This window comes from Ailuropoda melanoleuca, chromosome 15, assembly GCF_002007445.2.
Source record: "Ailuropoda melanoleuca isolate Jingjing chromosome 15, ASM200744v2, whole genome shotgun sequence".
Lineage (NCBI taxonomy): Eukaryota > Metazoa > Chordata > Mammalia > Carnivora > Ursidae > Ailuropoda > Ailuropoda melanoleuca.
This window is the reverse complement of record NC_048232.1, coordinates 66,446,652-66,460,317: the sequence shown is the minus strand read 5'-3', so window position 1 is coordinate 66,460,317 and position 13,666 is coordinate 66,446,652. Positions and strand designations below refer to the sequence as shown.

Here is a 13,666-nt window from a genome sequence, read left to right as displayed (position 1 = left end):
TGTCCAGCACTTGGTCTTTCTTAAAGCTAGACCCTTCACAAAGAAATGAATGGGATTTCAAAACACAAACAGCAAAATGTCCTTCCTTCTCTGAAAGTGTTTATAATCATATTAGGTAGGAAGATGCTATATAAAAGGTACGTGTAAGGATTATGAGAGCAGAGTGTGAGGAATACCCAATTTTGTAGGTAGAGAAGTAGAAAAAAGAAAGGAAAAAGAGTTAATCTGTGCCTTATTTTTGAATCATTGATTCTTATAACGCCTAGAAGAAAAACTATTAAGCAGCCAGCCATTTATTTATTGAGTGAATCTATGTGCTAGATGGGTGATGTTATGTAGCGGTAAAAACAGGTACTTGGGTAGGGCATTATACTGTTTGGGTTCCCACTGGCTCTTCTGCTTACTAGCTGTTACAGTGAATTTTTAACTCGTCAGTGGCTAAGTTTCTTTAGATATGTAAAATGAGTATAATTTAAATGATTTTATAGAGTTACTGTGATGGTTTAAAGAGTTAATGTAAGTAGAGAACTAGAACAGATTGGCACATAGTTCTGTTTACTACTTTATTACATAAAAAAGGGAAGGACATTATTTCCTTGATTATACTAACTTCTAGTAAAAGTCTTACAGAGATCTTATATTTTAAAATGCTGAAAAATTATATATTGTGGAAGGTTAATTTTATCTTTTTTTATTCCCTTGTTATTGTTATAGCACATTTTACTACTTTGACTTGTGTAAGAGGCGAAAATTGATAAAAGATCTTTTAGCAGTTAAAATGCATTTTACCTGAATTCACATTAATGATTTTTTTTTTAAGTGCTTTTTCCCCCTTAAATTCATGATAGACACCTTCTTACATGATGTTGTTAGAGAATCTAATGGGTAGGGAAGTACATAAACTTAAACCTCATTTGAGAAAAATAGTTGATATCACTAGGTTCTAGTCATTTTATGTACATTTGTTATCATTTTCGAAGGACATGGTTGCTAGTATATAGGGACATAAACTTGTGAAGTGCCTGGTTAACTTTAGGTTGCTCATATTTTAATATTAAGAGATTCGCTCAAATAAATGTGTCTCGTGTTGTCCTTAATAAATTTTGTGTCAAAACCAGTGTCGGGTTTTATAATAAACTATAAATAATATTGCATTCTAGGGCGTTGATTATTGAGAGCTAAGTCTTTTGAACCATCAGTGAAAATCATTAAATTTAATCTTTTTTGTATACAGAAAGAATAGAAAAAAAAATAGAAACCTTTCTCTGCCCTTTTGTGTCACTGAGGATGTCAGAGAGATAGATACTAATACTAATGAAATGTGTACACAGAAGGTAAATATGCATTAGGGCTCCAGGGAAAACCTTAATTGGAGTGATATGCTTGAAACAAGAGACTTATGCTGCCACTTTTTAATTTGCAGATAAAATCTGGAAGACCTTTTTGTTTTCTCTTGGTAAAAGAATCCATATATTTGGAAGCAGTTGGAATCACAAAGGAGAGTCTATTTTGAACTCATTGAGAAGAATTTTAATGCTCTAAGCACTTTTTAAATCTATTAACTTGAACATTCTCACTCCTTGTAATTTAATGATGATTTCTCTCCCTACTCCCCAGTATTTGAGTGAAGTTAGAGTAAAATACATTCTGGAGTTCAGTAATAATGAATTCATACCCATTTTACTGTCTCTTACTACTCATGAGTTGTGGAGAGCCTTGGTGAGTACCATTAGGTTTTCTTTCCTATTGATTGCACACTTAAGGACGTGGATTTTAATCAGAATTTTAGCCTGCTGTTATGAAAGCAGTTATATAAATGAACATGTATTCAGGTGCCTAGGAACTCACTATAAACCTTGTCCCAAGGCATGAAAAAAACTGATTATTAAGCATTGATTAAATCCTATAGTAAATCTTTATTTTAATTTCTATATAAAATAATCAGCAAATCTGAGCAGACACCCACATATTTCAAACAATATTTATTGTAAAAGTGAAATAGGAAAAGTTTTCTTTCTTTCTTTCTTTCTTTCTTTCTTTCTTTCTTTCTTTCTTTCTTTCTTTTTTTTTTTTTTTTTTTTTTTTTTTTTTTTTTTTTTTTTTTTTTTAAGATTTAGAGAGCGAGGGGAGGAGCATAGGGAGAGGGAGAGAGAGAATCCTCAAGCAGACTCTGGCTGAATGTGGAGCCTGAGGTGGGGCTCAATCCCAGGACCCTAAAATCATGACCTGAGCCAGAATCAGGCACAAGCAGCTTAACCAGCTGAGCCAACCAGGTGACCAGGGAAAGCTTTTCATATGGAATTTAGCTTTATTTTGAAAAAAGATAATCACATTCACAGAGGTGGCCTAACAAGATGATTAGGCACTAATTCAAAAAGATATATGCACTCCTTTGATTATGGCAGCAGCATTTACAACATCCAAGATATTGAAGCAACCTAAGTGTCCACTGATAAGTGAATAGTTAGGGAAGATGTGGTATACACACACACACACACACATGCACACACACGCACACTCGAGTATTACTCAGCCTTAAAAAAGAATGAAATCTTTCCATTCATGACAACATGGATGGATCTAGAATGTATTATGGTAAGTGAAATAAGACAGAGAAAGGGAAATATATGATTTCACTTTTATGTGAAATCTAAAAAACAAAACAAACACATGAAAACCAGAAACAGATTCATAAATACAGAGAACAAATTAGTGGTTGCCAGAGGGGAGGGGAGTTGTGTGGATAGGCAGAATAGGTGAAGGGAATTAAGAGGTGCAAACATCCAGTGATAAAATAATAGAAAAAGATTATGTGACAAAATTTTCATTTTTCCTTTTATCTGTTTCTTTTCTAGGTTAAGAATGTTACTTAAAATTGCATGGAGATTTTATTATAGTTCATCAGCACTCCATTTAGAAAGGACAGTTCAAATCATCCTATACTGCAGTTAAGAAATTTGTTAACATATTAAGTATTTTGGATGTCCTAGATGGTTGCACGCTTGGAGAGACCTTTGTGTCTAGCATTTAAGAAAAACAAGTGAGGGTATGTAGTAGATGATCTAACGAATTTGGCCTTCATTCCCTCTGTGAGACTACTGTTTGATGGCTGTGACTTGTTTAATGCTAACTGGTAGCTGGTAGGCTTTTCTTTAGTTTGAACTTACACTTTTTTTTAACAGTTGTATTCCAGTGTTGTTATTGTAATCACATAATTTAATCAAATATTATTTAAACCGGTGAAATGTTAATGCATAAAGAGAGTCATTTCTGTGAAAACTTTGGAAAGGCTTGATGAAGGCTGGTTGCTATAAAACATCCCTTGGAATTGGATGTAATGAAAACATTTAAACGTCTGTAAAGGTCACACAAATCTTGAAGAGTTTGGCCTTAATTGCTTTACCAGTGTTTTCAACTTTTCCTTTCATGTTTAAAGAAATTTACTAGAAATTGTAGAGTCCGTGTTGGCACACTGTTTATATAAGGAATCTGTGTAATGGCCTTGGTCTCATAGCAAAAGAATGGTAAGCACATTTGAATGTTTCAAGCTAAAATGCTTACAGTACATAGGTATACTTTTTTCCCTTTAGTGATTGATTCCCTGTATTACCAATTCATTAGCAGACTGGTTGATTCACCAATTCTTATTTTCAGTGAATGTACCTTCTATTGCAGACATTTTTCTTGAACTTTAACTTAAAGTTGTAGGACTGAATAACTTTTTCAAACTTTAACATGGAATTTGTAATAAAATTGGAATAATGGTGGGATTTCGTAGTTAGGATCACTTGTAGTTATAGCAACAGTTACAAAATTTTTTATTCAAGCCATTTTGTTTAAGAAGATTTTGTAGTTACCTAGGTTTTGGGATCCTCTTCTCCTTTCTAGCATTGTTTGCCCCTCTTAAAAAAAAAAAAACCAAAAACAGTTCTTTTAAATTTCCTCTTCCAAGGAATCAGCTGATTTTTCTAAGACATTTGAGCCAGTGTAATGGTTTCATATAGAGTTGCTAAAATATTTCATTTTCTAGTAAATATTAGATGGAGATATGGAACACTTCAGTTACAGCTTACTTAGAAAATTAAAAGGAGGGTATTTTCTATTTATCTTTATTTTACTTCTTATCTTGGGGATCTGAAAATATCTTTTAAGAATTAGTGGGCAACAGGATTGGCCTGTACTCAAATCTTAGGAGGCACAGTGCCCAGAGAGGGCCCCAAAGCTGTTTTGCTGGCTGCCTACTCTGGAGCAGCTGACTAAACCAGATGCAGAGCACATTGATCTGGTCATAATTGCTTTCATCCTGGAGCAGAGCAAGTTAACACAATTTAGATCAAGAGCCACATTAGAAGATCCTGACCTCAGGATAACCTCTCATTTCCTACCTTTGAAACAGGGAACAATTCTAGTCACTTCCTAACTTCTAACCACAAAATTGCATGGGAACATATAGCCACATCTAAAGATTATGACCTTTTGACTTTATCCTTTATGCAGATGGATTCAGAAGAAAAAAAGCAACAATACTCTTACACTACTGTTCTTTGCTGAATAAAGAAATAATCCCTCCCCTTATTTTTTTTCTATTGAAATCTTTCTAGACCATCTATACTGTAAATGCAGTATAGGTGAAATAGACCTGGGACTGTGTTTGTAAACTCACCCTTTTCCAAAAAAAAAAAAAAAGCATACCAAGAGTGTGACAACTCTTTTGTCTGTGTTAGCAGATCATTGTTTGTTGATGTACACATTTTCGGATCATTGCTCTTGATAAATCTAGGCCTCCCATTGTTCTCCACATATACCAGCCAGGTTTTATTGAGCTTTATTTTCTAGAGATTTCAACTTTGTTCCTGCTATTCTGTACATGACAGAATAGATAATTTCATATATGGAAAATGATAAGTTACTGGGTAGGTAAGAGGGACTGAAAATTGTAAGCAGTATTTTTTTTTTAAAGATTTTATTTATTTGTTTGAGAGAGAGAGCGAGGGGGAGAAGCAGAGGGAGAAGGACAAGCAGACTCTGTGCTGAGTGCGGAGCCCAATGGGGGACCTGATCCCAGGACCCTGAAATCATGACTTAGGCTGAAACCAAGAGTCAGATGCGTAACTGACTGAGCTGCCCAGGCACCCCAATTGTGAGCAATTTCTAACTCGTAAACTACAAAGCCACTTTCCCATTCATTTTTGGGAATGACATTATTATAGAAATAACCCTAAATTTACTCTAGTACATTAAGTACAGTTCACATATTTCTTACTCTGTTAGTAAGAAATTCAATTGCTTACAATGTGAGCATAGAATATTTATTGAAAGAATTAACCACAGAATTGAGAATTACTGTTTTACTTTGTACATCTGCCTGATACAAAGGGAACTACCTACTGCCACGATAAAAGTCTCTGTGCTTGACTCTTGGAAGATGTATTGAGTTGGAACAAAAGAAGGAGGAAGAGCAGCAATCATTAAAAATGTCATGAAATGAGTAAAAAAGGAAATATGGAGGTAATAAAATGTATTGAGGTGTTTTATAAGTATTTTGTTGACTTGAGTATCTACTCAGAAGAAAACAACAGGACCCAGGTATCTATCTACACAATGTCACAACCTTTGGAGTTGTATACCCTCCTGATGACTGATGGCGTTGAACCATCTATCATCTTGGCTAAATCCTCATAAGACCACTGAAATATATTTACTATTTTTTAGTGTCCAGAGTTATAGGTATGTGATATTCCTGGTAGTGCAAAGCTAATTGACTTATGTAAGGATCAAATTATGGATCTTAGCCATACCCAGTTACTTTAACCAAGCATGAGTTACCATTAACTTTCTTTTTTTTTTGATAGTTGAATTTAAAAAAATTTTTTTTGAAGATTTTATTTATTTATTTATTTGACAGAGATAGAGGCAGCCAGCGAGAGGGAACACAAACAGGAGGAGTGGGAAAGGAAGAAGCAGGCTCATAGCAGAGGAGCCTAATGTGGGGCTCGATCCCATAACGCTGGGATCACGCCCTGAGCTGAAGGCAGACGCTTAACCGCTGTGCCACCCAGGTGCCCCTGAATTTAAAATTTTTAAAAAATATTTGAGAGAGAGAGAGCAGAAGCAGAGGGGAGAGGCAGAGGGAAAGGGAGAAGCAGACTTCCCTCTGAGCAGGAAACCCCCTTTGTGGGGCTCGATCCCAGGACCCTGAGATCATGCCCTGAGCTGAAGGCAGTCGCTTAACTGACTGAGCCATCCAGGTGCCCCTGTATAGTTGAATTTAAATAGCAGCTTGGGGCGCCTGGGTGGCACAGCGGTTAGGCGTCTGCCTTCGGCTCAGGGCGTGATCCCGGCGTTATGGGATTGAGTCCCACATCAGGCTCCTCTGCTGTGAGCCTGGCTTCTTCCTCTCCCACTCCCTCTGTTTGTGTTCCCTCTCTCGCTGGCTGTCTCTCTCTGTCAAATAAATAAATAAAATCTTTAAAAAAATAAATAAATAAATAAATAAATAGCTTATAATTCCACTTATTTTTCAGAGATGATTTTTTTTTCTTCATGTCTTATTTGTCCTATATGTTGCAATACAGTAGATGTAACAAGAAATATTATGTATAANGCTTATAATTCCACTTATTTTTCAGAGATGATTTTTTTTCTTCATGTCTTATTTGTCCTATATGTTGCAATACAGTAGATGTAACAAGAAATATTATGTATAATTTATGTTATTATAATATATTAGTGGCTGTGGTTTATTATACTTAGAACTAAGGGACTTTTCATATGGATATTTATTTTTCTTTCCCGTATTTGAAGGACTGGGTTATACTGCCCATAAAAGTAATCACAGAAATGACTTGCTGCGGAGGAAGGTAACATCTGTGTTCATACAGTAAATGAGTGTGGCCTGTTTCTCTGATGGAATGTCTAACACTTGACAGTACTGGTCTCAAAAAGTTTATTGATAATTGTAAATAACTTTATTTAAAAATATACTGGGTACGTCTTTTGAGTGGTGCAAGCTGCAAACTCCCCTGCACCGCTCATAGCTATGCCTGACAAAATGGAAGAAATCAAGGACTTTCTGCTCACAGCCAGGCTAAAGGATGCCAAATCTGTCAAGATCAAGAAAAATAAGGATAATGTGAAGTTTAAAGTTTGCTACAGCAGAGGCTTTTATACGTTGGTCATCACAGATAAAGAGAAGGCAGGGAAGCTGAAGCAGTCTCTTCCCCCAGGTTTGGCAGTGAAGGAGTTGAAATGAACCTGGCACAGTGATTTGAACTGTATTAGAATTCTTTAAAAAAAAAAAAAAATACACCGGCTAGTCTAGAACGGCTGGATGGCAGTGGAAGGTTTGCTAGAGGTTTTTTGTCCTTCGCTTTGTCAGAAACCTCTTCTCAGTAGTGTTGAAATAAAACCAGGAATAGTTGAAAATTTTTCCTAACCACTTGCGGTATTGAGTGTGGAATTTATTTATGATTCTCCTCAATGAGAAATGTTCAGAGGCCTACCAAAGGAGGAAAGAGGCATGTTTACAGGTCTCCTGCAAAGATAATATTTATAGTATTATCTACTTTGTACAAACCTAGTTCTAAAAATACTTTTAAAAATTGTCAAGTAAAATAATCATCATAAGGAAATATTTGAAGCACATTTTGGTGTAACAGTAAATGAAATTTGGTGACTTACAGATAATTTAATATTACTAAAATTGCTTTAAGGTGTGGTTTTTCTTTTGAAAAAGATGATCATGCATACTTTGACTTAATTTTACTCAAGAATATTACAAAAATTAAAAGGAAAGGAAGTTTGTGTTTCACTTGTAATCTGCACATGGGCCAATTTATTTGTGAGCAGATTAATTGAAGGAACATACAGATTTTAAGTCTCTATTTTATCAGGATTTACTTAGTAGTTCAGTGACTCTTTGGTGAGTCACTTAAGTTTTGAGCTTTTGTTTTCTCATTTGTATAACAGGAATGGTAAATAAGTACACCTTTTTACCTCACAGAATCATTTTAAGAACCATGTAAGATGTGAAGACTGCTTATAAGCTCCATAGGGCAAGGTACATAGTGATGCCATTCATGTTATTTTAACTAAATTGATAAATTATCTACATGTGGCTATTAATACATATTTCATCTTTGGGGAGAAAAGTAATTTTATTTAGCTATATTTAAGGGTAATTTAAAGGCTTTAAAATTTTTATGGATACATAAATATTAATACAATGTATAGATATTCAGAGGAAAGTTAAACTGACAAAAAGTATTTGAGGCAAAAAGACAAAGGTTTGGTGTCTGAAAAAGATTTTATCGTAACCAAGTGATACTTTCTGCAAATTAAGCACCTTCCTTGTATACCTTTTTCTGTCTCCTGTTTGTGATAACCTCCTAAGTTCTTGAACATATTTAATAGCTTTTATGGATGAGACTGAAGGTAACTGAATTGCCAGCATTTTCCCTAAAAGGGAGGAGTAATTTGCTAATCTTAATTTTTTTTCAAAGCAGTTTTTGGTTTATTTGTGAAACATAGAGAAAAATATTTTCATTTTCCCATTTAGGAAGTAGTATAGACCAAGCATGCTGAAGTGATTTCCTAAAATACTTCCTGTGTTTCTTTCTAGTACCCACTGAGAGGGTTGTTGTGAGGATATGTTTAAAGCACTAAAGAAACAAGATGGAAAGAAACAGAACAACATAAAAAACAAGTGTAACACAACCAGATGATTTAACATATGTATAATTGGAGTCCCTAAGTGTTATAGTCTGAATGTTTGTTCCCCCAAATTTCATGTTGAAATCCTAATGCCCAATTTGATGGTATTAGGATGCGAAGTGTTAGGATGGTGCTGAGGTCATGAGGGTGGAACCTTCATGTGTGGAATTAATGCTTATATAAAAGAGATCCTCAGAAAGCTCCTGAGCCCCTTTCACCATGTGAGAATACAGCAGGAAGTCTACAGCACAGAGGAGGGTTCTCACAAGGTCATGCTGGCACCTTGATCTCAGACTTCTGGCTTCCAGACTGTGAGAAATTTCTGTTGTTTATAAACTGTCTAGTCTACGGTATTTTGTTATAGCAGCCAAGCAGATTAAGACATTGATGAAAAGGATAGGGGAAAGGGGTAGAAGCAATATTTGAAGAAATAATGGCTATTTTTCAAAACTGTTGAGACCACTGATGGAGGAAGCTCAGTGAACCCAAAACAGTATAAATAACAAACACTTTCCTTAGTGTTTTGGAAACTTTTTCATAGTGCCACTAAGCCAAAAGAAATAATTAATAATTCTATTTATTAAGTAGTTAACAACTAATAGTAGGAGTTTGTAGTACTGTGTCTGCCTGCTATTGCTATGTTTCCCTCAGCACTAGTTCTAGATCACAGTGCTAAAACCCACATATCAACAGAATAATCTTAAAAACAGAAGGGGGAAAAGACATGTTAGTTACACAGTAATAATAAGAATTTTCAAAGATGACTTTTTAACCGACTAAGTCAGAAGACAGTGGAATGACACCTGTAAAGCGCTGAAAGAAAAAATTGATAACCAGTAATTCTGTACTCGGTGAAAATATCCTTCAGAAACAAAAATGAAATAAATATATTCTTGGATAAACAAAAGCTGAGAGAAGTAATCAGTGGCATACCCACAGTTCAGGAAATATTAAGGAAGTACACCAGGCTAAAGAAAAAAATTCTCCCGTAGAAGCAGGATAGAATGAAGAGTACTGGAATAGCTAAATATGGTGGTCAGGGTTGTTAATTGCTTAAACCAATAGTTTTGTTTTTTTAAAGATTTTATTTATTTGACAGACAGCCAGCGAGAGAGGGAACATAAGCAGGGGGAGTGGGAGAGGAAGAAGCAGGCTCCCAGTAGAGGAGCCTAACATGGGGCTTGATCCCAGGATCCTGGGATCATGCCCTGAGCCGAAGACAGACGCTTAATGACTGAGCCACCCAGGTGCCCCTTAAACCAATAGTTTTAACAATTTCTAATATTCCATTGGAAATGTTATATTGGAAAACAGTATAACACGTAGAAGAAATTATATGATAGCAATAGCAAAAAGAGGAAGTAAATAGAGTTAAATTAGAAGAATCTCTTATTTGTATGGGACATGGTAAAAGTACTACTAATTTAAGATAGAAACTAAAGATGCATTTTTGTATCTTTTACAGTAACCGCCGAAAGAATGATGCTAAAAGATAAGCCTATAGAGTACACAAAATAAAATAATAAATATTTGAGTAGAAAGGGAAGGAAAGGAAGAACAAAGGACAGAATGAGGGGACAAATGGAAAATAAATAGATGATGGACTTAAACTCAACTACATCAGTAATTAAATACAAATGGACTAAATGTTTCCATTATAAGACATTATCAGGCTGAATCAAAAAAGCAAAGCCCAACTATATGCTGTTTACAAAGCATAAACAGAAGTTCAGAGTAAAAATATGGGAAACAATGTACCATGATGCACATGTTAACTAAGAAATGGCTTGTGTGACTATATGAATGGGAGATACAGTGGCTTTAGCCAAGAAACATTATTGGAGATAAAAAGGAATAATGTTAAAAGGACGAATTCATTAGGAAGATATAACAGTTCTAATTTGTATACACCTAATTACATAGCTTCAAAATATGTAAAGCAAAAACTGAGCTAAGAGGAAAAACAGACAAGTCCACAATTGTTGTGGATTAAATAGACCTCTCTGATAGAACAAGTAGACAAAAAATCTGTAAAGAAATGAACAGTGACCTTTACCTCACACCAAATACAAACGTAATTGAAAATGGTTAATGGTCTTAAATTGTGAGGCTGAAAATATAAAACTTGAAGATGAAAAATATAGAAAAAATATTTGGGATATACCACAAATTTTACCAAAAATTTTAGGATGCAAAGAGAACCATAAAATGAACAAAAAAGAACAAAAGGCAAACCACAGAACAGAAAAATATATTTGTGATACATATGTCGGACAAAGGACTTAAACATAAAGAAGTCTTAAGACAACTCTATTTAAAGTTGACAAAAACTTGAAGAAGTTCTATGAATGGATCTTAAGCACATGAAAGAGATGGTCAACATCATTAGTCACTAGGAAAATACAAATTAAAATGACAGATGCATCAGGATGGCTAGAATTATAAAAGATAATACCAGTGTTTATGATGATGTGGAGTAACTAGAACATATACATTGCTGGTGGGAATATAAAACTTGTACAGCCACTTTGGAAAACAGGCCATTCCTTAGAAAGTTAAATGGACATCTGCCATAATGACCCAGCAAAAAAGATTTGTACAGGAATGTTCATAGGAACTTTAATCACAGTATTCAGAAACTGGAAACAAGTGTTCATTAACAGGCTAATGAAGATATTGTGGTATATCCATACAGTGGAATACTTTTCAGCAGCAGCAAGAAACTGTGGATACACATAACAACGTGGATTAATACAAGAATCATTATGCTGAGTAAAGAAGTCAAGCATGTAAGAATAAAGACTCTTAAATGACTCAATTTATGTGGAATTTCTAAAGAATGTACTACCTTAAGGAGCTGACACAAAGCTGCAAATGGAGCTGTTTGATCACCTTGGAGCACTGTGACCTCTCTTTCAAAAGTGTGCAAAGTTCAAAAAACAATGTTTATTATTAAAGTCACAATTTCTTGAATAAGTAGTGCTTCATGGAACCCTAGGATTCTGTGGAACCCCGGTTGAAAAAGTCTGTCCTGGGAGTTCTAATTAGTCATTCTAACTGATGACATTTTTATTTCCTTGCAAAACTGGAAGTGATGTGGATTTTGCTTAGATGTATAGGGTGTACATCTGTGAGTCTTGGTCCCCTCAAATCTTTTGGAGGCGAATAGCACATGAGTTATTAATGATACATGTCTAAAGTCTGGCTTCTTCAATTAATGTACCTTGGATGCTGAGAAGATACATTTAGAATATTTGATTTATAGTGTGGAAATAATTTTTGTTAGTCTTTACCTCCCCCATGTCCTCTACAGCAGCAGTATATGAGAAGTGAAATTAATTTCTCAAAGACTAAAACTGCTTTTGTGTTTAATGTCTCCTCATTAATATTGTTATCACTATGGGCTACATTTGACTGCTTGCTTTCTGGGGGAAACAAAAGGGTGTGGTTTTTTTTGTTTTTTTTTTGTGTTTTTTTTTGCCAGAAAAAGTAGTAGTATGTGATTGGAGTAGGGGTCCACAAGCTATAGCTCTGGAGCTAAGAATGGCTTTACATTTTTAAAGGTTGTTTTAAAAAAATTGGCAGACACTGTGTATGTGGCCTATAAAGCCTAAAATATTTGCTGTTGAGTAATTGCAGATAAAGTTTGTTGACACCTGAACTAGAGGATCTTGTAATATATTTATTTACAATTATTTCGTGAGTACTCTGTAAATATTTTCTTTAACTGTTTTGATGTAAGAAAGCAGAATTTATCATAAATATACTTTTAACAGCATTGTTGAAATATAATTTCTGTGTAAAACTTACGTTTAAGATGTATAATTCAGTGGTTTTTAATATATTTACATTTGTACAATCATCACCATAATCTAACTAGCCCTGCAAATGTTGAATGAAATTATTTAGCCCACCAGTTTGAAATGAACAGAAATGAACTAAGGTTAGTATTTTGCTATTTGTTGAGTAACTAAAAAGATAAAAAACTACAAGGGAAATAAAAATAAAAGTTTAAGAAACCAAAATACTTATATGCACTCTAAGAACTGGTATAATAGTAATTGGCAATAAAAAAATTATTCAAATATATTGAGATAATACCCCTTAGCAGTACATTAGATTATTTTTTATTGTTTATTGTTTTTTTATTTATTTTATTGTTTATTTTTTAAAAAATATTTTATTTATTAGAGAGAGGGCACCAGCGGAGTGGGGGAGGGAGAAGGAGAAGCAGACTCCCTGATGAGCAGGGAGCTCAACTCTGGGATCACGACCTGAGCCGAAGGTAGATGCTTAACCAACCAACTGAGCCACCCAGGCACCCCAGTACATTAGATTATCAATGTGGTAGAGTTCTTTCAGGAATTCTTAAAAGTCCATGAAAAAACCCATGAAGTCATAGTTTGACTTACAGCATTTTTTCCCCTTAGTGATTTGTGCAGTAGTGCTGTGTTCTATAATTGATGGCATCTTAAATTTGGTGAAATATGGTATGTTTGAAATGATGTATTCATAAGTCAGGTATTCCAGAGGAGGATTCAGAACATTTCAGGCAATAAAAATATTAAAATTAATCACTAGGAAAAGATTTGGTCTAAAAGAGCTACTTATATTTTGAGGTAATAAAATAGTGCTCATCTAAAATTTTAGCAATTCAGGCCTTTCATTAATCCACATTACTCCTGTGATGATTTTTGAATACTTGAGAGTTTTAAAGTTTTCATGTAGACGCTAAATATGAGCCTTAAGATTCTTCCCAACTCGGGGCGCCTGGGTGGCACAGCGGTTAAGCGTCTGCCTTCGGCTCAGGGCGTGATCCCAGGGTTATGGGATCGAGCCCCACGTCAGGCTCTTCCACTATGAGCCTGCTTCTTCCTCTCCCACTCCCCCTGCTTGTGTTCCTTCTCTCGCTGGCTGTCTCTATCTCTGTCGAATAAATAAATAAAATCTTTAA

At 34.8% G+C, this 13,666-nt stretch overlaps 2 protein-coding genes across 3 annotated transcripts in view; both read left to right on the top strand.

Annotated features, from left to right (window-relative positions):
- The window catches only part of CDK17 (cyclin dependent kinase 17), a 109,743-nt gene that overhangs the window by 27,199 nt on the left and 68,878 nt on the right, over positions 1 to 13,666 (top strand). The window lies entirely within an intron of this gene.
- Positions 6,627 to 13,576, top strand: LOC117796487 (60S ribosomal protein L38-like). Its single transcript, XM_034644493.1, has one exon. It carries the CDS (start codon positions 7,040 to 7,042, stop codon positions 7,250 to 7,252), a length of 213 nt encoding a protein of 70 aa, XP_034500384.1. The 5' UTR covers positions 6,627 to 7,039; the 3' UTR covers positions 7,253 to 13,576.